Source organism: Larimichthys crocea, chromosome XXIII, assembly GCF_000972845.2.
Source record: "Larimichthys crocea isolate SSNF chromosome XXIII, L_crocea_2.0, whole genome shotgun sequence".
Lineage (NCBI taxonomy): Eukaryota > Metazoa > Chordata > Actinopteri > Sciaenidae > Larimichthys > Larimichthys crocea.
In genome coordinates, this window is record NC_040033.1 from 12,764,058 (window position 1) to 12,789,879 (window position 25,822).

The 25,822-nt window shown below is 41.6% G+C and overlaps 2 protein-coding genes across 4 annotated transcripts; one reads left to right on the plus strand and one right to left on the minus strand.

Moving 5' to 3' along the window:
- Positions 1-504: 504 nt before the first annotated feature.
- On the minus strand, positions 505-6,119 carry foxh1 (forkhead box H1). Its single transcript, XM_019274556.2, has 4 exons — positions 5,974-6,119; positions 3,640-4,229; positions 2,883-2,987; positions 505-2,575 (listed from the first exon to the last, which is right to left on the minus strand). The coding sequence occupies exons 2-4, from the start codon at positions 4,108-4,110 to the stop codon at positions 1,601-1,603; spliced, it is 1,551 nt and encodes a 516-aa protein (XP_019130101.2). The 5' UTR covers positions 4,111-4,229; positions 5,974-6,119; the 3' UTR covers positions 505-1,600.
- Positions 6,120-9,155: 3,036 nt separating this feature from the next.
- Positions 9,156-23,668, plus strand: ppp1r16a (protein phosphatase 1, regulatory subunit 16A). 3 transcript variants are annotated; one of them, XM_027274397.1, is made up of 12 exons: positions 9,156-9,289; positions 17,208-17,751; positions 17,880-18,334; positions 18,786-18,856; positions 19,667-19,812; positions 20,172-20,275; positions 20,496-20,620; positions 20,862-20,987; positions 21,073-21,148; positions 21,371-21,500; positions 21,606-21,768; positions 21,847-23,668. In XM_027274397.1, exons 3-12 carry the CDS (start codon positions 18,088-18,090, stop codon positions 22,363-22,365), a joined length of 1,707 nt encoding a protein of 568 aa, XP_027130198.1. In that variant the 5' UTR covers positions 9,156-9,289; positions 17,208-17,751; positions 17,880-18,087; the 3' UTR covers positions 22,366-23,668. The 3 variants fall into 3 exon arrangements, with proteins under 3 accessions (XP_027130198.1, XP_010733469.1, XP_027130199.1); XM_010735167.3 differs by having other exon boundaries at positions 17,208-18,334; XM_027274398.1 differs by lacking the exon at positions 9,156-9,289 and adding an exon at positions 11,962-12,226 and having other exon boundaries at positions 17,208-18,334.
- Positions 23,669-25,822: the final 2,154 nt, after the last annotated feature.

The following is a 25,822-nucleotide window of genomic DNA, read 5'->3' on the forward strand; positions in this document are numbered from 1 at the left end:
TTTACTGCACTACTTTTACCGGGACAAAATATAAAGTTGTCATAATTAGCTCCATGTTAAACAGGTAAAACGCTATACATTAATATTAATCATTAAAATGTAAAATATGCAGATTTAGGTCTTTTACTTTTGATATATTTACTTATACATATATTTAACATTTTGAAGACATTTACTTGTAAAGGAGTATTTGCATATTGTTGTATTGCTAATTGTACTAGTGCCTCTTTACATTTTAGGAAATCAAATGAATACAGTGCAAAGATAGTGATCGAGACACTAGGCTATATAGGTGTTTTTACATTATATTGTACATCTCTCATTCAATTCTTGTCCCTCCTTCTCCTTCAACCTCTCCTCTAGCCAAGGGGAACAATGCCAGCCTGACTGTAAAGAACTAAATAAGTCTGACCTGAACAAACATGCTAAAACTGAACATATAAATGGTTAGATGATATTTGTTATGCAGTTTGTTTACTTACTACTATATATGACACTGAGTAGTAGAGTTAAAATAAACAGCATTTTATTACATAACCTGTTGAACTCCCATAACCTTCTTTTGATACTCAAACTTCTGAGCTGCTTTCACTTCAGCTCAGTACTGTACAAACCTTTAAATGAGACCACAGGAAAATGGCAAAAAAAAAAGAACTAACAAAACATTCACGCGTCAAGGTGGGCAGACATTTATAAGCAATTTGCTTTGGAAGAAGATCATGACATCAAAATAGTGCAAATAACCGGCAGTGCAAAGTCCACAGGAAATCATAAAAAACCTGAGTTATATACTGGTGGTTGTATAGTGTTTGATTGTCTCTAGTGTCCCGAGAACACATCAAATGTAGTCTGTTTTCTCAGCTAAAAATTGGTTTTGTAATGTGAAATCCTCAAAACGCCATCACAGAAATCATCAGTAAACTACCACTATTTATCAGGTTAACATGCTATTGTAGCTGCATAGGACCAATGCAGACAGTCCAGACTTAAATTTAAGAGTGAAGGAGGGAAAGGAGAAACATTATGGGAAGCGATTTGTCCTCTATATTTCATCATCCGAACAAACAACACAAATGTGTGTATACATTGGCCTGTGAACACAGACAAAGACGAACTAAAACTGTAAAAAAATAAAAATAAAGATTAAATCCAACAATACATTCAGGAGTCACAATAGGTAGACAAAAAAAAAAACAGTGCAAACACGACTGGCAGTGCAAAGAGCCTGTCGATCTATTTCATTGAAAGACTGAGGTAGGTACTTGTTTAGTTGTATAGCTGTTTGAGGTACATTTTCTTCAGTGAAAACATGTAATACTCCACACAGGAGAAACAAACAGATAAAGAAACCATAAAAAAGAAAACACTGACTTATCTTGCTAAAAACATGAATGCATCAGTTACATTGTCTGTAGTTCAGCAGCACTTTTACATAATTAAACATTCAACTTTCCACGAGCTGACTCAGTTTAGAAGAATTTGCAGCAGAAATGTATCTCCTTTGTGGATCTTGATGCTCCTGCCATGGATCATAGTGGTTTAGTATTTGTGCATTTCTGAGGCTCAGTATGAGTAAAAGGAGTCAGTATTTCAGAGTCAGTCAGTACTGAGGGTACCTGTTTAGCGGAGGCCCATTCTGCAGGGTGTACTGACTGGGTGGTTGATGATGTGTGTGAGAGTTCTGACTGGTTGGCACTAACACATCAAATACACTTTTATTGGGAGGAACAGATTGCAACATGTTGTCCAGGTCCATGATGAGTGGAGGGGCTTGGACAGAAACTCGTCCACTGGGGAGGATAGGCCAATAGGCATGACCTAAGAAGTGACCAGGTGCCACAGGGGAGCTACTATAGCTGTAAAAGGGAAGCCCACCATGCAGTGGCATTAGAGGACTTCCGTTGAACCGCATGCTGGGTGGGGCAACAGCATTAGGGGGAGCGTATTTGGCGTAGGAGGTAGGGAGCTCCCATGGAGGTGCAACAGTCTCCCGTCTGGCTGACTTGTGCAGTGGCGGTCTGTAGTCCTCATAATAACCATCTGATCCACCTTCACCATCAGGAGGAACACGCTTCCCAGACAGAGACATCCCTTTCCACTCTTCATCGGAGGAGGAGGACGAGGTGGAGGCTGGGCTGGCAGAGCTGGCAGAAGCACTGCGAGCGGAAGAGGCATAGCGGGGTCGTGGAGGAGGTGAAGACCGAGGGCGTTCCACCTTGCCCCAGCAGTCCCTGGTAGACACATCCACATCCCCAGATGCACTAGGTGGCCGCAGGCTGTGCAGCAGAGAGTCTATGGCGAAGGATGAGTCGAGCTTGGGTCGGAACAAATCCTCCTGGGGTGGTGAGGGGTTTCTGGAGTGCATAGGAGGGAGGAGGGTGACAGGGGCAGGTGGTGGCTCCGATTCTGGCTTGTGACCCTGCAAGATGTAGGGGGCCAAATCTTGGGCAAAGATTGTTTCATCCTGGCGCGACACGGCCGTGTTCTGCCTTTTGAGGAGCTCCAGGGGAACACGACTCAACTCCACTGCCCAGAAGTTGCCTTTGCCCTGAGGCTTGCCTGGGTCCTTTAGCACCTTGAGGTGGAAGGAGGGTGGACAATGAGATGAGCACTTGGCTTGACAACCCAGTCAGACAGGACTGACCTAGTTTTGCAGTTAACCATCACAATAACAACGAATAAAAGCCTAAAACCAATTTGAATATTCAGTCCAAGGCCTTCAGCGCATTTCTTAAATGGTCAAAGAATGTAACAAACCAACTCAGGAGAGCATGACAGTGCAATGCTAAATTTAGGTTGAACTTTTCCATCAAATCCACTGATTTACTGAAAACTAAATAGTGATCTAATTGTGGAAATGTTAACAGTTTGGACATACATACCTTCACAAAGCAGTCATAAGAGGAGAGATTATGTCGCACAGAATCCCGCCAGCCCTTGTAGTTGCCTTTGAAGAATGGGAAGAGAGTGCTGATCTCCTTGAGGATCTAGAAATAAAACAAAAATGTCAGCACGTCTGAGTGAACCTGATGCTCGTCTTCTCTGTATTTCAGTTTGGGTATGTTATGAAGTGGGCCAGTGCTATTTAAATACACAGTGATATTAGTGTATGAAAGTTAATGTGGATGCCATCCAAACTTAGAAGATGTTTATGAATTGAAAGGAAGAAGTTGAAGTTAAAAGGAAGGATGGGAAGTACTTTTATAGTATAACATCAGTAACTGAAATGTGATTACACCATGAACTGTATATTATCACTTTCCTGATACAGATCAGTGTCTGGTTTCACTGCAGTCCAACCTTATCAAAGCAAACCAAGAATGGTAGGGGTGATAGTCACTCAAGTGTCACCCAGAGACTGCTGTTTTGTGTCACTTCATGAACTGTAAATTATCTGTCAGTGTTTTATCTATATATTTAACTGAAACTGATATTAACTGTTCAACCTACTTTCCTGGAGGAAATATATTATAGATTCTTGTATTTCACAATTTCTTTATCTCAATAAAGTACCGCGGAACTAAAGTGATCATCATAAGATGCGCCGTGCGTAAAACACACCATGTACCTCCTTGATCCAAATTACCTCACCATCGCACAGTGCACTCAAACACAAGAGCAATAGAGATTAATTCTCACCTCAGATAACGTCAGTTTCTTTTCTGGGGACCTTTGGATGACCATAGCAATCATAGCGAGGTACGAGTACGGTGGTTTTGGATACCGCTGATAGTTCTTTTTCTTCCCACCGCCGGTGCTCTTCTCTCGTTCACTGTTCCATGAGTCCGGGTTAATAGTTTCCTGTTTAAATGGGTCTTCTTGAGGATTCGGGTATGATGCACCCGGTGGCACGGATTTATCCATGAATGTCGTGGCACTGGTGAGGTGTTCCGTGCGCGCTGCGGGCTTCTCCAAACGCGAAGACTGTTGGGGAACCATCTGAGCCGGGTGGTGAGGCCAATGTTGGGCTGGAGTGCTCCGCGCTACACCACGGGGAGGAATACTCTGCTGCGCATTACTGTGGAAGTCAAGTTGATGGTCGTGATGTTCTCCAAGGTGGGGCAGAGAGGGTAGTGCCAAGAGGCCCTGCTCCGGCCAGTGCTTTGTCATGTTGATGAGCCAGGGGTGGGGGGATCGGCCCGCACGTTCGGACAGGAGAACGGAGAGGGGGGAGGGAGGTCAAAGAGTCGGTCCTTAACTTCTGGCAGACTGCTGGCTCCAGGCTGACTCTATTTGAAGAGCAAACAATTAACAGTTTCATGTAAATCCCGCTGCGTAATCGAGGGGAGAATGACGCGTTATCTGAGTGCAGAATGACTGATCACCCCAGGGGACTGGGGAGGGTCTGTGTACAAGGCGGGGCGATAGAAAGACAGTAAACCTGTAAATAACCCTTACGATAATATCAACACTTAAAACTAGAGATTCAGAGTTTGGTCAGGAATCAGTGCTTAAAAGATTTACGCACTAAGTTCCAAAATTATTAAGTGCGTATTTGGAGAAGGCAGTACACTTTACATGTTGTTTGTTTTCAACAACTCTAGAGACAAGCACAGCATCCTCACTTTAATATATCAATTTAAACATAGAACATGTTTATATGTCTATATTAAATCATGAAGAGTCGAGAGTGACACTTGGGCGCAGAGGCGAAAAAGCAAAACTCGTGGGGGATGGTGTGAGGTGCAAGGAAGAGAAGTAATTTCGATTGAAGCTTTCGTGCAATCAACAGTTTTTGGAGAGCAATATACAAAAGGAATGGCTAATATACAAACGTTGAAACATTAAGAAGTTGGCAATTGCAACAATCTTGGAAATATTCGTTTTAAAAAGGCAACATCAGGATATTAAACAATATGTCTAAATTGTTGGAATTCCCTTTAGATGGATAGATAAACACTGAGTAACCAGGTTGCTATAATTGATGCAGGTTAGCTTTATTCCAAGGAAAGCATGCCATGCACATGTAAACCCCCCAAAGGGGCTATTGTATTTGTGGGAAAATTTACAAATTGTAATTGCAAGATACAGAATAAATAATTTGGAGGCGCTCAGAGCGCGCAATAGTCGAGAGAATTGTTTTGCGCACAGTAGGGTCTTTCTGTAACTACGCAGGATGTCATTCGTTGTGGAAAGAATAAGTTTCGGGAATGCACGTCTTTTGTTGAGGTTAACGTAGTGCTAATGTGCAGACTCTTTCTACCCAGCAAGACAGTGAAAACAAGTTGGATTAGAAGGAACCCCGTTGACAAGCTGGAGACTGTTCCTTCCCAAAGAAGCTGCTTAGCATGTGAGGAAATACAGGGGCTATTCAACACCATTTGTGGGTTTTCTGGCGCTTACAAGCTGCTAAGTGTCGTTGCTGGGTAGGACATTCGCACCTTAAACAGGAGCAATCATGTTTTCCCGAATAGTAACACCCTCAAGATATCTCTCAAACAAAAACTACTTTACTGAACCCAAGAATCAACAACCTACAGTGCCCTTTTGTATCGTATTACACACCACACACCCTGAAAGTTTTATTTATGGACATTTATTCAGCTTTTTTATCCCAATAATGGATATATCACATCTGATAAGATAATGAAAAGTAACTCTGTTGAATCAAGTGATTGTGCCACCGAGATTTGTCACCAGAAAGACAAAAGATTAGAAAACAAGTCGATTTTCACATTGTGAGAATCTTTAACTGATATCAAACAGATGAAACTTTGCTGCCTAATTCATAATCAAGTGACAATTAACCTAGGTTCTCACATCAAGTGTGGCCTTCCTGCAAAATATATTCACCTTTAATTTAAAGTGTACTTTTCCCTTGATGGCACCAAACAGCATCTGACCACTCTATAATTTAACAATTAAGAGAGCAAATGTAGAGCCAGCTTATCAAATGATTGCATAAATGAAAAGGACTCTTTGATTGAGTTTTCTTGCACAGAGACCCTGGTATGATTTTTGTTTTAAACTTACCACATCAGCTTTTGTAACTTTTGAAGCAAAATACAAAATGTTTGAACTTATTTTCCAGGTCAGATGGCTTTCCCACCATGGTGAGCAACAAACCTCCTTCACCTGCTGCAATTTGCGTCAATGGTTTTCTTCTCTGGTTGCCACACACTGTTTCATAGTTCAGAAAGTTTGTCACCCTCTAGTGGTTTCACCCAAAACTCAGTGAGAGGCTCGATTCACACTTAGAATAAACATGACAGGTGTCCAGAAATCAACTTCAAGTCACGCTGTAGAGAGCCTTCTCTGTTCAAACTGTATTTTTTTGTGTCATTTAGAGAGCTGGCAAATTGAACATGTACAGGCAAACTCATCACCCATCGTAGTTAATGTTTGGACCCTATTTACATGCATTCACATAGAGAAGTGCTCAGAGCAAAACATGACAATTTAAATACAAACTGCAAATCTTTCTCTTCCTGTCTGCTGGAGTGCCAATTAATAGGTTTTGCTTGGATTAGTGAGTCACGCATGAGAAGAATAGGAAATCGTATAAATGGGATGGAATCCAGGACAGGGCTGTTCACATAGGCTGATTGTGTCTGGACAAATCCCTCCTAAGCTGCCCTGAGATGCATCCTGAAACTGAGATGATGAGGAGGAAGTTTATCCTTTCTGAGATAGAGATAGAGAATGTGTGAGAGGGTTTTATTTGTGCTCTCATGGCTTCATTACTGCAAGAGTGTTGTGTTTGGTTTACTTGGTATTCCTTTTTATGGTTTCAGGGAAAAGCGCAATCAATTTACTTCCAATTTATCTGTGATGGGAATTAGCTTGATGACTAATAGCTATGACTATTTCTTCAGCAGAAAAAAGTTCCAGCTGTGAAGTCTGTTTGATTCAGCATACTGTGGACACTGATTTTTTTAAATGTTGAATGGACAGACATCTAAAACATATAAGTCTAAAAATCTGGGCAAATAAAACCAAAAAAAGAAATGTGCTCAAATCATTCTAGACAGCTTGAAACCACTAAAGGCAAAGTGGGTGAACTGACCTTTTACCAGAGCTGTCATCATTATTATAGGTTTTACTTGTGGTGTGCTTATGAGAATTTTGTTCCACTGAACATCAGAACATTCAGTTCTTAAAGCGTACGGTTCATCGGGTTTCTTTGTTCTTTTCTTTGATATCACATTGCAACATTTAATTGTGTTTTAGTCTGAGGACAAGAAATGTCACAGTAGCTCAAATTCCCGAGTTGTTTCCACATTGCGTCTCTGCAGAGTGTCACTGCTGTGTTGGTTGGTCAGTTCAGGGCACTGCAGGGGTCAGCAGATCACGGGGTCATCGCTGTCTATCTGTTTCTAGGTATCAGCAGCTGATTCTGATGCTGCCCTAAGCTTCCTTTGGATTAAGAAACCAGTCAAACAATCCAACTGCATCAACATCGTCCAACTGTGTGGTCGGTTGACTTTGTTAAACTGATATTTAATTATGGGGATGTTAAAGGGAGCATGTGTTCAGGCTTGTGCTGAGATTATAACCAAGAGGGCAAACACACGCTAACAGTTTATTGTGAAAAGAAGTTCACTCTGTGTCACTGACAGAGCTGTACAAACACATATTTATGCACGCAAACACACCCTTTACATTCAGCTTTGCACTATGGCATGTCACACCTACTTGTTTTTGTAACGCCTGTGTGCTTTCTTTCCTTATGTGTACTTACCTGTAAAATTAGGATATAAGTCAGTTTGCAGGACATTTATTATATTCATATACTTTTATTTATTATATTTGACAATTTTTTATGGATCAGATTTTCACAATCTATCTCCATCTCCATGTTTTTTATTATTTTACTGAATATATATGATATATAAGCACCACACTTGCACCAAAGTGCAAATGTCTGTTGTTTTTTATCCATATCTCAACTTCAGTCAGCACATATAGAGTCTTGTTTGGTCTTGACAGAGTCAACCCCAACAAAACATAGTTGAACAACTTATCCCCATCTTAATTTTCTTTCATCTTGACTTGATTCAGTGATACATAAATCCTAGACACAGAGAACATGTCTCTGCAGTCTGGCTGGATTACATTCGCTCTCTGTTTATTTTAGAATTCAGTTTTATTACATTTAAAGCCCTCCATGGTTTGGCTCTGTTATATATTTGTGATATTTGAACTCCCTATTCTGAACCAATACCCCTAAGGTCCGGCAACTTCAACAATAATGTTTCAGCTCAAACACTGTGGTACAAACTCCTCAGTATCAGAACAGTATCAAGATTGAATTTTTTATATATATATTTACATTTATTCATATTGCCTGATTAGGTGGGGAAAATGTTAACCTTCTGGATATATTATTATTTTCAGACATGTCTTTGATTTTTACTTATTTTTCCTCCCTCTAAATGTAAATGATTATATAAGACCACCTAGACCATGGGATCTAATGGGACCTGGGGCTGAAATTTCAAAACAAAAGTTGACGTAGTCAGTAATTATGATCCCCTTAGAGTCGGACTATTTCCAATGAAATATGAAATGTACATATCTCAACATGTTTTTGAATCCCCACATAATGACCTCAGTATAGAGGGTGGCAGTAGCTCAGTCCATAGGGACTTGGCTTGGGAACCGGAGGGTGGCGGTTCAAGTCCCACATGGACCAAAAATATGGAAGGTGGACTGGTAGCTGGAGAGGTGCCAGTCCACCACCACTGCCGAGGTGCCCTTGAGCAAGGCACCGATCCCCCACAACCACTCGCTGGGTGTTTCTCAGGGGGGCTGCCCATCACTCCACCATCTCTCTCCACATTTGCATGTCTATGAGCCCTTGTACCTTGTACTGCATGTGTGTGTCTGGGTTAAAATGCATATCAAAATAATAATAATGCATGTCAAAATAAAATAGAGTGGAAAAAATTAAGGGATTAATAAAGTATATCATCTTCTTTTTATTCCCAATTATAGATGTATTTTCCTATTCTTATTGTTAACTGACCACTAATCTGTTTAAGGAGAGTGAAGAAATCCACCTGTATATGCTTTTATCTCTCTATGTTTGACCATTACATGACATTTATTGTTATATTTCATTCCATCTTATGTGCAGCTGTGGTTGACTGAGTGGAGACCTGCACCGCCCTCCGCAGGCTTTGTCGCCCCCTGGTGGCGCCTGCATGGCGGTGGGAGGAGAGGGCGCAGGTCCGGTTGTTATGGTGAAGCATTTCCCCTGAGGGCTGTCTGCGGCAGGAGCTGGGGACAGCGGCTGATTCAGTTTCACAGCCAAGCCGCAGACCACTACGAGCTGTTAACTCAACAGGTAAGATGTCGCCACGTTATTTCTTTCATTTTATTTGTTTGTTTTAATCACTTTACGTCGGTGTTAAACAACTTTGCTCGGCTTAACTCCACCGAGTTAAAAAGCGACGTAACGTTTAATTCACTTAAACCGCGACGAAAGAAAGCTAACCTGAGGCTAAGGTAACGTTAGCCCCGTCAAAGGTAGACGACTTTCTCTTTGTTCTGCGTGTGTTTAGTGTTATTTTATCATTAATATCACAGGATAAACTCCCTGCTATCAACTTTATCCACACCCGGGTGGATGAATGAAGCCAGGTAAGCTTAAATGAACCGCTACCTGTCAGACTTAGCCACCTGTTGATCCTGTCTGTGGGTTAGCTGATCTGCTGCTCACGGTGTGGGGACAGGAGCAAACACTTGTGTTTTCAAAGCCGGTCACAGCGACCGCACCGAGCTGTTAAAGGAAGAAACGGTAGTCAACACTTAGGTTGACCTTTAGGCTGAATATATTGCAGCTCAGAGATAGGACATGAGGTTTAAAATCCTGCTGTAAGCTGACATAAATCTACTTATTGTGACACTTTTATGCCACATGCTGCAGCTCATAGTTCAGTGTCAGATAGGTTCAGTGTCATAGCCTTGATTCATGTTGTAATGTGGTTCATATAAACTGTAAAGATGAATAAAACAAACACCTACATTTCCACACACTCAATAAAAAGTAAAAAAAAAAATTGGATTGCATTAGATTGTACAGCTCCTCATGTTCCTGTGCTTCTATAGAGTGGAAATAGTTAATTCAGTTCATCAGTAATGCTTTGACAGAAGATTAATAGTTTGCCATATATGATCAATAAATTGTACAAGTAAATTATTTGCGTGTTAACTGATGGCGAAAAAAACAAGTTGTGTTTGTTTCTAGGTAAAACAAATATTTTTTGTCTTTGTGTCTGTTTTCCCCGATGATGACTGGAGGATATATTTTAGTTTACTTTACATTATTGACTTATTAACATGAGCTCACAGGTCACCTCTTCTTGTCAGAGCCAGCCTTGCTGCTCTTACTCACACGTGCTGCCGCCACGCGCGGGGTCAAAGTACGTCTTCGAAATCATTTTCTTGTGCATGTATAGTGGAATACTGGCAGGTTTCACAATATATAGGCCAAGATAAGTTTGTAGGCTCCTTGATATGCACCGTGTCAGCAGACACACAGTGTTACGTGCTATCAAAATCATAAAAAGGAGAGAGGGGGGGGGTCACAATGACTGAATTTAGGTCCAGTTTTAGCATCTGTCGTCATGGAAACAGCAGGTTATCTACGCTGAACAAGCACTTTATTACATACCATAGAAAGACAAGGACATAAGGTAATCATAAAAAGTTTTCCTGTCAAACTAATACATTGTTTTCTTCACGATAAGCTAATTCAAACATGTGTAATGACTCAAGCAGCTCTTTAAAGGTCTAGCTGTATTTGCTGAAGTTTGGCTCGCTGTTACATTCCTTCTCTTTGGGATGAACTCCCCCTCGTTTTTCTCTCTTTCCTCACGGAGGCGTTTCTTCAACCGTCATGGGTGTATGTTTAAATCTAAAAGGTTCTGTAGGCGTATATGTCATGTACATCATCTCAAACTGTAGGCGCCATTTGATAATCCTCTATCCCAATTTTCTCTGCCTGCATGATATGACCCTACGTCCTGCTTAGGAGCAGTCAGAGGAGTTAAAGTAGGCTAGTCTTTCTGTCTCCTCCCCATCCTTCCTCCTCCTCCTCATGTTCTCTTCTATCGCCTTCACATTCTTTCCTCCACATCCTCTCGCCCTCTCATTTCATATCCTGTCGACTCTTTTGCCCGTTTGGCTATAAATCTCCGAATCTGGTTGATATTTCTAAATTGCCCTCCATCACACAAACTCTTTCTGTTTTTCCCATGGCCTCCTGTTCTCTCTCTCTCTCCTACTCTCGCTACTCAGAGTGGCATTACTGAGATTGCTGAGTGATTATGTGGAGCAAACCATGACACATGACAGGACTTACTGCAATGTGCCCACTCCTGCTCTCTTTTGCAGGACATTCTCACTCGGGGCTAAAGATTATTTCCTCGATTTATGAATAGTTTGTTCTGCCCGTTGCAGTTTCCCCCCAAGGTGTCATCTTTAAACGCCTCATTTTATCTCACCAACAACTTCAATTCCTTTTCGAATTCATTTAAAGTCGCACATCAACAGAAAACAACAACCTTTTATGGATATCAGACAGGCGGTTTAGGTAACTTGGCACCGGTTCAGATAGCAGAAGGGATCGTTCCTGAATCATCCAGTTGCATTTGACTCAGCATAGTTTGTTTCAATGAACGGGAAGGTCCTGCGGGTCACATCAAACACAACGCAACAGCTGAGCGATGTCGTTTCATGATGAAGCACACGCCATTTGTTTGTCTGTTTCCAGCATAGACAGATTTATCTGTTGTGTTCTTGCCAATTCAATCACAAGCTCGTACGCTTAGGTACCACCCACTTGATGTGGGTGTGTGTGTGTGTAAATATTCATAGTGGTCTATTCATTCCATCTGTTAAATGAAAGTTTATGTTGTAGACAGCCCTTCCTGTTAGGTCATTAGGTGGGAAAAAGTCAGAGGTGTACAAATGTCCGATTGATGCAGGGACAAATTTTCCAAGTGCACAAAATGTTTAGTCATGTTTCCGTGTTTTCCGTGTGCCGTGCTGCCGTGCCGAGGTTCGGACAATATTGGTGATCTCACCTCGTCTTTCCCCCGTCTGTCTGTCTGTCTGGGCTCTGCCTGACTCAGAGAATCACAAGGCTCTTACACAGTTTTAGCCACCAACAAATTCCCCATTTGTGCTGGAGCTTATGTTAAAAGGGACAGAGCATGAAGAAACATCCACCTACAGCAGGCTGTGAGGTCTCATTTGGTGTGTTGACAAGATGAATGAGGTAAGATTGCAGAAAAAAAAGAATGTTCTTTTTTTTTTCCATTTCACTCAAAGTCTGTTATCTTTGTATTTGCACTCATAGATATGTGGTAGGTCAGTGAAACTAGCTGACTCATTTTAAAATGACTTTGTGTTGTCAGTCATGCTAAACGTGTTCAGAAATGCAGTGCATCGCTCCACTTCATTTTTCACTCTTGCTACTAGTTCGTTGCTGGTGAGTGAGGTCCAGTAGGCTGATTAGTACCAGACAGCAGGCTGAGACTGACTGAGCTGCAGGTCCAAACCAGAAACCGCCTGCTACGAGGATCTTGAAGTTATTCAGCACACTCTGGCTTTTAATTTGTTTAGTTGGTGTCCAAATGATGGCCGTCAACTACACCGTCCAGGAAGCTACTCTCAGGCTCTTAAGAATATACTGGACTGAAAGGCTATGGTAAGGAGAGGGTAAAATTTAAAATAAGAACACATGCAAACTCTTGTGTTAAGTATCAGTTTGTAGAGGAGTGCACTCGTACAAACCCACAGCATGCCTTCATGTGACCGCATCAACCCCGACTTCCATTTTAATATATTTACATAATGAATGTGTTTGAGTAGCTGACTAGTCATCTTTAATGGTCATTTAATAACAGGACATACACGAGTCTGTGCTGTGGAACTTCCTCAGTCCAGCTTTAACATATCCTGACCATGGAGCATCAACGCGACTCACTCGTCTTGCACAATTTCTCACGTACGCTTAGATTGTGAAATGTTTCTTCTTTATACACACAACTAAAAGGATTTAGAAATGTTTGAAACTTGGATACATATTAAGATCGTGTACTTGTTGGGCAGTCATATCTGAAACTATGTGGAAGTAATGAAGTGTTCATAGTCTTGTTGTCCCGTTTCAGACGTGTACAGTGTGTGAAGACAGAGCTGGTGTACTTCCAGTGACTTTCAGATAATATTACTAAGCCTGGATTGTAGGATGGAATGAACCTGACTGCCAAACAACAAACGAGTGTGTTTATCTGGACCTCTTCGTAGGACAAGATGTGTTTTTCGTGTTTTGGTGGCGAGACTAAACATACTGTCTGAGCTTCTGCCTCAGCTCCATTCCCCCGACACCCTGCTCTGATTGGCTTTGGTCAAGATTTGAGTTGTCTGGCTCACTTTGCCAAGACAGATAATCTGTGTGTGTGTGTGTGTGTGTGTGTGTGTGTGTGTTTGTTTGTGCATGTAAATGTATTAAGAGTGTGAAAATCTATGTGTGACCTTGCATGTGTATATGTGTCAGCTTTTATCCCTTTATGTTGTGTAATGAGTAAACCTTATTACTATTGCTACTTCCCTGACCAAAGGCCCATCAGATTTTATGGACCCATCAATCATCTATTGTCTATTGTACTGACATATCAACAAGTTGAATCTACCTCAGCTTGATAATTCAGCCTGTATATTGTGGTCCATGAATAAGCCAATGGAAAGCCAGAAAAGAATTAGGAATCTATTTCAATCCACAATCAGAATATTGTCGTTTATGTTTTTGTAAATTTTCCTGATATTGGGATGTGGTTATGCTTGAACATTTATTACTTAATCGATTCTGTGAACTGAACGACTTTGCTAGCTTTAGTGCGATGAATAAACAAAAATATTCTCTATTCTATTGTTACAATCTGACACCTTCTGAATTCAAGTTTCTCTCTATTACTGAACTAAGGATAGCTTAACTTAGTCTTTCTGCTGTTCCAATAATCACCAACTCTGGTTTGGTCGATATAAATCCTCAATTCACAGAATTAAATGTGGAAATATTCTGGTCAAATAACAATTTTTGTCAAAGGAGACTAGTCTGGTGGCTTTGAAGTTGCTGCTGGCTGTTTCAGTTTCCTTCAGAAAGGGCTGTCTGATTGAAGCAGGTTTTCTAATAGTTATGTTAGTTAATTATTTTCTCTTTGATATTATATTTGCTCTTTTTTTTACTGTTTCAAGCCACATTTCCAGAAGCTGAGTTCTTGGTGAGTTCTTTGTCAGTCAAGTGAAAATTGAGAGGGATTAGACTATATTTGACAGATTGAAAAGGTCTGTGTTGGTTGTTGCTGTCCTTTAAAATGTCCTGTGACTGTCAACATGAGCTAGTAATGAGTTTACATGTAAATAAAAACGACCAAAGCTTCTCCTCATTTTCTTGTTTTAAAGAAATACTAAGTCCAACATGACACAGAAGTAGTAACATTGCTGTTAACTTCCTTAAAAGCTATATAATAACTTTCACAGAGAGCCGTGGATTAGCTGGGTGCCTGCATGTCGATGCAACACGTTGTGACCCTGCACTCGCAGCTAAGTTTACAGTGTGTAAGAGGCTCAGCACTGTCAGGTCATGCAGTCAGGTAAGGCTCAGTGTTCTGGGTGAGGGTGGAAACGTATCAAACTGGTTTTATTGTCATGATAACATGATCTAAGATTGGCGCTTATAGTACACTGGAGTTCAAACTGAAAGTTTTCCATTTCTGCACAATGCAAGGTAATAATTCATGATCAATCAATGTCACATATCCAAATCAAGGCACACTATGTCAGTGCAATCAAACTAAAGGTCCATGCTTAAGATTCCTGTCATCAGATTGGAGCTGAATGAACATTTAACACTGCTTGTTTCTTAAAGCCTATTTCAGCAAAGTTGTGACGTTTTAATGGACTCACAATGAAGAAGCAGAAATATAAATATTTATTGAAGCTTCTGATTTGCACAAGTCAACAAAAAGCGCAGAGCTACAGATGGATTGCATTGCTGGAGTATAACATGCAGATGAGGCCAGTCTGTGTTTTTGTTGTTTATGTCTCAGCCTATTTGGAAGACAATTTTCACCGATGCATTTGACATCTATTCAAACACATTTTTACTTTACACATAAAGGCCAATGTGAGCAATAACAAAACATGAATCAAATCAGCCTTACAAGAATGAATTCTTTAGAAATGAGTTTTAAGATTGAGATCTCTGTTCCACTTATCTTGCAGCTGTATTAGTGGCATTATCCCACTAATGCAGCTGTTAAGTTCCTGCAGGAATTTTCCATATTCCTCTAAACTTTTCTCCTTTTTAAAGCCCCTTAAAATACCTCAAAACATGTTCCCTTTTTCATCGGTTAACTGGTTAGAAAAGCAAGTTAGGTTGCTAACTCTTTCATGTTGACCTTTTAACATAAAAATGGACTTTGGATGCTGTGGATCCTTTCCCATAAGAAGAAGACAGGGTGAAGGAAAGTTGTATTATAAATGAACCCAACATTCTTGGTCATGTGCATTGCAAGTCCATGTTCGTGTGTGCATTGTTTGAATGAGTGATCCGTGTAGTAGCCCTGCCAGCCTATGGTCGAGAGCTAAGCTCTTACCTCAGTCTGAGGAAATCCTTACATTGTCGCTTGTGACAAAGGGTGAGAGGTTAGGTATCCTAAAAATAGAAGGAAGGAACAAATGACAAATGACTTCCTATCCTGAAAGCAAGAACTACTTAGATTTTAGTTGGTCAGGAGACGTCACGGAAATGGACTGGTAGATATTTATATATCTACAAACTAGAGTGTGTAGAGTGTCATATGTTATAGTACTACCTTTTAAAAACCCCTTTAGGCTATTAGTTATAGAAAGAAGAAGGTGTTTGGGGGTTGCAGGATGTTGCTGCTGGTGTTGATCCTCCTGAAGTGGGACACTTGATAGATAGTTAAACACTGTAATTGGTAACTCGCCTTCTGGTAAAACCTGCAGAGTAACTAGACTAAAATCCAATTTATTAACAACCTATTAACATTTATTTATGTGTATCTAATCACAAAACATTTATTAACTCAACATTACTACCAAACAGATAAAGTAAACACCAGCCAGGGGTCTTTTTTCACAACCAGGCAATCCAATATATCTTATCTATAAAGCATTAATAAATGATTGATCATAGTAAAGTCATTAGTTTACAACTTGTAAATGGTTTATGTGGCATTTTACTGACTTGCTACCTTGTTTGTATTGCCACTGGTCCAATTATCAATCTGACAAACATTGAAGTTATTCCATCTTGTTGAACTTGGATCCTAGTTAATAGAAGCTGGTAGATGAATCAATAAACTAATAATTTAATTAGCTCTTTTCCATAACAAGTTAACACAATTATTATTTTTTTTTTTTTAAATTCATGTCAAATTTACAAGCTAAAAATTAAGCATAAATGTCCGTTCAAAATGTTTTTTTAAGAAAGAATCTCGGGAGGAAAACTCATTAAATGTATTTTTGACAGCAATTCTAAAGCTTTGAACCTGTTGCTGTCACCTGCGTTGAGATAAAGACCAAAGAGGAAACCTGTAACTGCAGCCTGGTTATTAAGAATCGCCCTGCGTTCATAGAGCGCAGTGGTCCACCCACCTCCCACCTTTTTCTGGTAGCTGGCTGCTTGCTGCAGTAGCTCTGTGGCCCAGGACGACTGTCTTGTCAGTCACTCTCTCTATCTCACTGAGTGCCTCTAGTTGACCTTCCTCTCAGCGCTCACTGGCCTAGGCCTAAATAATAAATGAGTAGCCTGGAAAGAGCTGAGCGTATGTGTGTGTGAGCCACGTAACTCACCTGGGAAGTTAACGAAAGGTAATGAGACCGATCTCGTTGACCGAGGTTGCCAGGCTTAGTACTTGCACTGAAACATGTCACATACAACTATTTAACCGCTTTTCTACATCGCCCCTGTCTCAGCCTTGGCCTGTGTGTGCAATGACAGCACAGTGTGTGCGTCGGGCTGCAGAGTGTGTCAATCATTAATGAAAAGCGTCCCACCGTCTCAGGTTTCCTTCGGGAGAGGAGTGGGAGCGGAGGGAGTAGGGGGAAGGAGCTCAGGGGTTAAAGATAACAGGATTAAGAGAGTAGTGTGCGTACATTATACTGTAACACAGCACTCACATTTTCTCTCCCTCCTTTTTTTACTCTCCTCTCTCTCTCCACGCCTACAGTTGCAGACGAGTTATTGAAACCTTCCTATCCAGCGTTCTTCTGCTGAAGACCAAAGCCCAAAAAGTGCACCAACAACAACAACAAGTTGACTTTGGAATAGTCTCCAGTCTCCACCATCAAGGGATATTTGAATCCTCTCTGCATTAACTAAAGTCGGCCTTGTGTGAATCCTGCATATGCCCCTTTTTCTTGTCATCGCTTAAACCTCCCAGTTCCTCCTACCTTGTGGATTTGTTGTTCACTGCCACCAAATTTTCACTATGGATTCTCAAAGACTCACCCCTCTGCTGGATCCAGGTCTTGGACACATTCACCACCACTTTGGATTAGTAGCTTGCAACTGGGGAGTAGTTTGACTTTGCCTTTGTAGCATCTTTTCTCTCTGTGTCTCTCTTTGGATCATTGGCCAAGTTACCCGCAGTTGATATGGATGGGAGGACTGACAGTTGCTTACAATCCACAGCTTGGATGATTATGTTTTGGACACGCCTTTCTTCCATGGCATGATAAGAGTTATCATCTGAACAATGGGAAAGAGACATTGTAAGTATTCTACATTTTGCTTACTTCTGAAATCATGGAGATATCTGCCACCTGATTGTACAACATAAGTTGCTTTGTTTCGTCATCTTTGGACATTATTGCTGCTTGTTTTTCTTCTTCGTGAAAAGATATTTTTACAGACAAATTGCTGCATCTCTTTGAGCTCTACCACAGGCCCTAACGTAGGCCGCTTTGGCCTTACAAGGGCCTTGAAGTGGTACAAGGGAGGTGCATGGTAAATTTTTAAATCCCTGTGGACTAAGAGAAAATCGAAACGGACTGGAATAGAGAAAGAAGCAGAAGCCCCCCCGTGACAGTTCCTTGTGTTGAACTGGCATGGCAGCAGATCACGGCGAGCTGCTGGCTGAGATGGCCACAGTCGGGCGTCTGAGTGCCACCGATCGGCTGAAGCATGCCCAGAAACGTCGGGCTCAGCAGCTGAAGTCATGGGCGCAGATGGAGAAGGACTCCGCACGAGGGTCGAGGGCCAAAGCAGATAAGAAGAAGCCGCGCACCACCAAAATTAAATTCCCCGACGCCATCAAGCTGCTCGATGCAGCTGCACGCAATGACCTGGAAGAGGGTTGGTAGAAACACACACACACAGAAAAGTCACACACAACTCATCTTGTCAGGCTCTAAAAGTCAGGGGATACGATGACCTCTTTATTTAGCTTCTTTTGTGTCGTATTGACTTGCCATTGGCCTTTCCTGAGACCTAAGTTTCTATCATCCGGTGGCTGGAAAACACCTGATTCAAAGGTGATTGATACATAATTTATCTTGATACGTCACAGTTTATTGTAGCGGTCAAGGCATTTTGTTTTCAATGCCGTTATTGTCAGGTGCAGGATCAAGGCTAATAATAGCGGCAAGTCTTTTCACTTTTAAGACGTACGCATGCACATGGGTGTCATTTACCATATCTATTTAGGGCCGATAGATATGTGCCAAGTGTTCACATATTCACATATTGTTTATGTGAAAATTCTGCCATGGGTGGTCAATCTTAATGCTATGCGTGCTTCTCCTAGTGAGGGAGCTGCTAAACAGTGGCGTCAGCCCAGATCTGGTCAACGAGGATGGACTGACAGCCCTACATCAGGTACACACACACACACACACCTCGTTGTGGGAGTCAACAATGCGGTGACAAAGACCGGCCAAACTAGTGATACGGTGACAGGGAGTCAATCCCCAGTTAACATACACAGGTAACCCCCCACTTCCACGTGTTCGGCAGCTTAGACAAGCGCATCCTTCTAACAGAAGGGATGAGGTTACCTACCCCGTTTAACACCAACGCTTTGTGACTGCCCTTAATGAAGCAGGTCACCTTTTGTGCAGCGTGTGTGTTTATGCTGTGTGCGGTCACAGCTCTCAGCTCTCTAAGTACTGTTTGTCTTTTATTTTGTCCGAACCGTAACTTATCTTAAGTCAGTTTACATGAACACACTGATTCATTCCCTCTGTTTTTAGTTTGAGGGCGAGTGTTATGAGGAGCGAAGGCTTACAGTTCTAGTCAGATTCAGAAGAAACCATCATAAGATTAAGCATCATATGCTACATACACATCTTTACAATTCAAATGGGTACTTTTCTCTCCCTTCCTGTTTTGCTCTATGGGTCATAGATTAACACATACACATGCTACTATAAATTCATGAGAGAGGTACTTGTGAGCACAGAGAACTCTTTATAAAAGCAGTCGACTCTGGTCTTCCTCTTGGAAAACCTGGTGTTTGCATAGCAGAGGGCTGGGCCCTGCATTCAAATGTTTTCTATTACATGAGCCCATGTATTAGTTTCCATAATAATCCTGTATATATTTATCCATTTCTCTTCCATTCCTATGCCTGTTTGGTGTTGGTATTCTGTTTTGTGTGTATATTTATGTCCACATCTGCCCCCTCAGTGCTGCATCGATGACTTTGTGGAGATAGTGCAGTGCCTGCTGGATGCTGGTGCCTGTGTGAACGCTTGTGACAGTGAGCTGTGGACGCCGCTGCATGCTGCTGCCACCTGTGGACACACTGGACTGGTGCAGCTCCTCATTCAGTCGTGAGTTTCCTAATTTTTCTCTGATCCAGCCCCACATTTATGAATCTTCTCTGCTACAGACTTATACATAACAGTAAATCAAAATCAAAATGTAGAAATAAGAAGCTGATATATTGTGGAGTTTTGTCTCAACTGTTTTAGGATGAATGTTGCTTTGTCCTTGGCTATTATTATCTAGACCAAAGTATACTGAGAGCCTGAGAGTATCTGCTTTACATAAACAATGCAAATACGGCTGCAGCTTGACTCTAAAACACTTTGCAAGTGTGTGAATATTCTTGAGTGGTTGTGTACATCAGGGTGTGTCACTGTGCAGTACACTAATCGAGTTATCTTTGCATGTGTGTGTGTGCTTCTAGTGGGGCTGACCTACTGGCTGTCAATGCAGATGGCAACATGCCCTATGACCTCTGCGAGGATGAGGCCACCCTCGAGCTGCTGGAGATGGTTATGGCTGAACAGGGTCAGTAAGCAGAAGTCAAATCAAACCTGTTGCTGAACAGAAACATTCCCAGAAATTCTTGTAGTTTCTTTTAATAGTATTTCTTTGAAAGTAATTTAGTCTTTCTCTCAGAGCTCAAAGCAATGTTTAAGAGGTCACAGAGGGGAAAAATGTGCATGAAGGGAAAATGTCACTGTGTGCTAACTGGTGTCATTGCTTCTGTCCCTGTGTGTTTGTGTAGGGATAACTCAGGACCGTATAGATCAATGTCGCGGGGCTAAAGAGGCGGCCATGCTGGCTGATGTTCAGGCTCTGGTCCAGAGGGAAGCAGACTTAAACGCTCAGGACAATAATGGAGCAACACTGGTGAGACAGAGGAGGATTTTGAGGACACAGTTCCATTTTTCTTTGAGAAAAGTTAAATCTGGGGCACCTGGACTTGCTTGTAGTCCTGTTTGAATAACTCAAGAAATTCATGAAGCTCTGCAAGGTCAGGACAGGAGTATCTGTAACTCTGCGTTTGGAAAGTTTGGAAACTATACTACATTAAAAACCATTTCCTCCCTGGGTCAGCACTTTACCAAACAATGTTGAACATCTCTTCCAGCTCCATATAGCGGCCGCTAACGGCTACATGTCTGTGGCGGAACTGTTGGTCGACCACAGGGCTCAGTTGGAGGTGAAGGACGCTGATGGCTGGACGCCGCTACACGCCGCCTCCTGCTGGGGACAAGTAAGTGCTCCAGACAAACAAAAAACACACACACATTCCACTTTTCTTAAATGACTGGTCAATATTGTTTGTGTTTATTCAATAGATCCAGATGGTGGAACTGTTGGTTGCCCATGGAGCCAGTTTAAACACAAAGTCTGTCCTGGAGGAGACACCTCTGGGTAAAACCAAAAACTATTTTTAGTCCTGAGAAATGAGGTCTCAAAATAATTTTAAACGACCGTACCTTTTACCTTTAATGATGTAACACTGATTCCCTGTGTCAAGGGTAATAAGGGCTTCTATTAGAAGAGGAACTAATTAAATGCTCTTAATTAAAGCTTTCTTATTGGCATCTTTCTTTTCATACCTTCTGGTGTCTAAACTTGCTGCTGCCCTTTCAGATGTGTGCATGGATGAAGAGGTCAGAGCCAAACTGATGGACCTGAAGCACAAACACGATGCCATCATGAAGAGCCAGGACCGGCAGAAGGGCACGCTGCAAAGACGAGCCTCGAGTACCGGCAGTAGAGGGTGAGAGGGGGCATTAGAGGCAGAATGAAGAGGGCTCGAGGTGGTGAAAAAGAGTTGGAGTTGTTAAGTGCTTTAATGTACACTCTCTCTCGTTTGTCTATACAGTAAGCTGGTACGGCGTGTCAGTGTGAACGAGCGCTCCAGTTTGTACCGGCGGGAGCACCACAAAGAAGCCATGGTGTGGCAAGAGCGCGGTCGACAGCCTGAGACACAGGACGACGACGAGGACAGACAAACGAACAATGAGCTGGACCAGCATGCCAAGATGGTGAGTGATCTCAGCATTGTGTTTTGTTATTACTACTACCGTTGTCACATATTCAGTTAAACATGTTCTTTAACTTAGGTCAGTGGTGGTGGAGCCAGGTCACGTTTAGAGGAGCTGGAGGCTGCCGACAGGAAAATTATGCCAAGCCTAGGTAACGGAGAGACCTCTGTTTCTCTGGCCTCCTCTGTACCTGGAGAGCTGTGGAGTGGTGGAAGTATAATGGAGCGCAGTGCCTCCTATCAGCTCAGCCCCGCATCTGAAGCCGAGTTAGGGTCTGAGTCTGCAGAAGGCGGGGGGGCAGACAATATGACTCTGGAGAAGTCGCACCAGACCTTGGCTGACCTGAAACGCCAGCGAGCAGCTGCCAAGCTCAATAAGTACCCAGCACCCGCACCTCCCCTACCCCCTCCAGTAGAGGAGGAGCCTTCTGTTGCTGCGACAACCACTGAGACACAGCCAGACCTCCAAATGACCCCCAACACCTCCTCAAGCCAGGTGTACTTCACCCCAGCCAGCGGAGATCCTCCTCTACTCAAACTCCGAGCCCCCGAGGAGGAACAGTCTAACAACAAGGAGCCGTGCTGTGGACTCATGTAGACAGCCTGACAAAGACACACACACACACACATACTGCCTACAGAGTAGAGAAGCTGGGCATGTTACACTCCAAAGTGGCAAAAACCTTTTAAAACAGACATTGAAATCATTGAAGAATGTAAATTAAGGCCACATGCCAATGAGGGTTTGATCTATACCACATTTCTATTTAACCCTTTCCTGATCAACACGATACACACTTTACTCTAAAGGTCCTAACATTCCCTACTGTTCCCTCTGCAGAGGCTGCGCATCAGGTTTCCATTTGGTGACTCAGAGGAGAGCTACAGATTCCAGTGTTGCAATCACAGGCAAATATTTACTTAACTCAGTCTTTGTTCATTACTTTACTCATCTCTTCTTACACTGCTCAACTACTGTAGATTGACATTTCATTAAAAAGCCTTAGAATCATGTAAAGGTTGAAGTATCCGTGTGAAGCTGAATGAAATTAAACTGAGAGCTCTAGATGATTTCTGTAAAATGAAGAGCGAGGCTGTGTTGCTATGATTGAGTGCTATGAAGGGTACGTGATCAACGTTTGCATAGATTAACATTAGAGTTTTTTTTGTGGTTGGGAGATTGCTTGGTCATGATCATTTCAGTATAGCTATTCTGAATTCATATTTACACAAAGGTGTAAACAAGGACTGTTTCCTTGCTTGATTTATATATTTTTTTTTTTCGTGGACTGAAAATTTTCTTTTGTAATGTTTCCAGCACACAGACGCTGCCTACATTTCAATATTTGTAATGTTGCAATTTGTAAATTAAGTGTTTGTCTCTCAAAGAATGTGAGCTAATCTATATTTATATCAGCGCATAGTTTACTCAGCCCATCTTTATCACTTCTAGATTTTCTATTTTGTCTGTCAGTATTTCTATTTTTCTACCCTCTGAATGAAATCACATTATTTATTCTTTCTGACACTGAATATGGCTTATGGTACAATTCTTGTACCATTTTTCATTTCTCTTTTTTTTAAAGATGAAAGTGTGAAGGCAAGATATTTATCAAAGAGATGATATATAGTTTTATTGTCAAACCAAGTAAACTTGTCATATGATTATTTGTCAAAGGTTGGTGCCTTCTTTAGGTGGCAGATTTGATTATAGGTTTGCAATGCTTGCACAAAGTCCCACATGTCAGTTTGGTGAGCAGTGGGATTAAATGATCTATGACTCCAACCTGATGTGCTGTCCAATGCACTCTAATTTCTGTATTACATTTCAGTTTTTGTTAGTGATTTTTACTGAGCCCTGTTAAGAAAAAACAAAACATAAAAACAATGTTTTCACAAATTATTTTTTGTATTTCTTTTTAATGCATGTAATCCTATTTCATGATCCTGGGTTTTATGCCATTTTGTATCTGTGGCTATTGGTTAAAGAGAATGAATCAGGTCACTTTGCATTTTTGGGGAGCTTTTTTTATACAGTAGGTTTGCCAGATTTCGGTCCTCATGGTTAGAAGAAACGAGATACTGACCTTTATTCATGAAGGATGTCTCCCTCTTGTGGTGTAATTGAGCACTTGCACATTTTACACACACACCCCCAATGGATTTGCTCTTCCTGTTACATCATCATGCTGCCACTCACTTTCAGCACATCTCAAATGTCACAGCCAGCACATGACACACATTAAACACTCCAGTACACTCTAGTTGTAAAATCGTTACTGTATGAGCCCTCGTTTTAATGTGTTATAGCATTAGAAGATGTAGCCTTATCTTTGAAAACTTTGTTTTAGTGGGTTTTCTTTGAGATGCACTAACCAGGATTTAAGCTGTGCCCTCAAACACGTACATGCATGCACCAACAGATTTGAACACTGTCTTTAACATGTCTGTGGCCTTAGGAGCAGCTGTGCATGGGTGTGTTTAAAAATGGAACCTGTTTATGTCTAGACCTGTTTTAACTCTGATCCAAGGCTCCCAAGCTACTAAGATCGACCCCGTAAATCTTCAAATCCACATATTTTAGTCGTTAGAGGAGTAATATAAATTATTTTATGTTGATGTGTCTTTTAAATTTAGATGTAGGCTAAATGGAACACACTGTGTTGTGTGCTACAGCCAAAATATGAAGTACATGACACACAAGTCACTGGGGCATCACATGCTTGTACATGAACCGTTTTAGTTTGGGATATCAAATGTCTTTCCTGAGCCCTGTCCAATACATCTGGTGGGGTTTCCTCTGTCTCACGCTCTGTCCTTCTCACACACTAACAGACTGTGCTAATTATGTGGCTGTCTTTCTCTTTGCCAAACAAGAGACAGTCAAAGCAAGACTCAGCTTCTTCCCTTCTATCCTGCCCTCTCCAATCTTAACTCTGGATTTTCTAGAGCAATACAACTCCTGGATGCATTCACGATTCACTATCCTTGTAAGGGCAGAGGCTGGTGTAATGTCATCTAACACCAACTCTGCGTCACAATATGTTCTGACTGGAAGTAATCTTAACCATGTAACAGGTTAGAAAAAACAGAGAAGGCTTGTGATCAACTGCTGATCTCTGACTGCCTCACACCTTCATGCCGTAACTGTTTCTCGGCCTGTTTCCTGAACCCCAACCAGTCATCTCTGTAACCATTAACCCTGACCACAAAGTGTAGTTCTGCAGAAAACACTATGAGGAAACAGACTTAGCCACAAGATTTGCATTCTAACAGGTGTGGTCTATACTTAAGTCTGTTTTTGTCAACAATTATATTAAAAATGGAGTGGAAATTAAGAGAATTTGCATTAACCTTCACACTCCGGGGTCTCAAAAATCTCATTGTTCATAATGCAAGGCGCATGACAGATTAAAGGCTCCGTGGCAAAATAACACGTTTGCCTCGATTTCTTGCAACATATCACACCCAAGCAGTGTTGTGGGAGATTAAACTACCACACAAGTTCACCTTGATTAGCTCTAAAATTAAAGAGTTGCTTACAACAGCAACATGTCAAACCTGTCCCAGGGTAAAAAGTTGCCGTTGGACCCAGATAACATATTACTATGATGATAACATCATTCATTAAAAGTTGTTCTCATCAATATTTTCACGTTCAGGGTCCTGGAATTGTGCCTGCTGGCTCACTGCCACACTATCATTGCTTAAGGGGACAGTTGACTAGAACAGAGCCATCTTTAATGTTGTTATTAATGCCTGACAAGTCAAAATGGGAATGTATAATGTAAGAGATGTTGCCTGTTACCTAAACCCACAGAACATGAGCATTTTAGCATCTTTCAGCACAGTGTTTTGGTTTAACAGCCTGCGACATTTGGGTTTGATGAACTCATGCCACTCTGCAACTTTTGCTGGCAGGCAAAGTTAGCTGAGTTTGCTGCGTTAGTTAAAGTTGGCTGTTGAACACAGTAAAGTATTGAGCAAACCCTCAGGATGTTGGAGGAGACCAAAACAGAGCTAAAGTGAGTGTAGCTAACTACAATTTCAAGAAA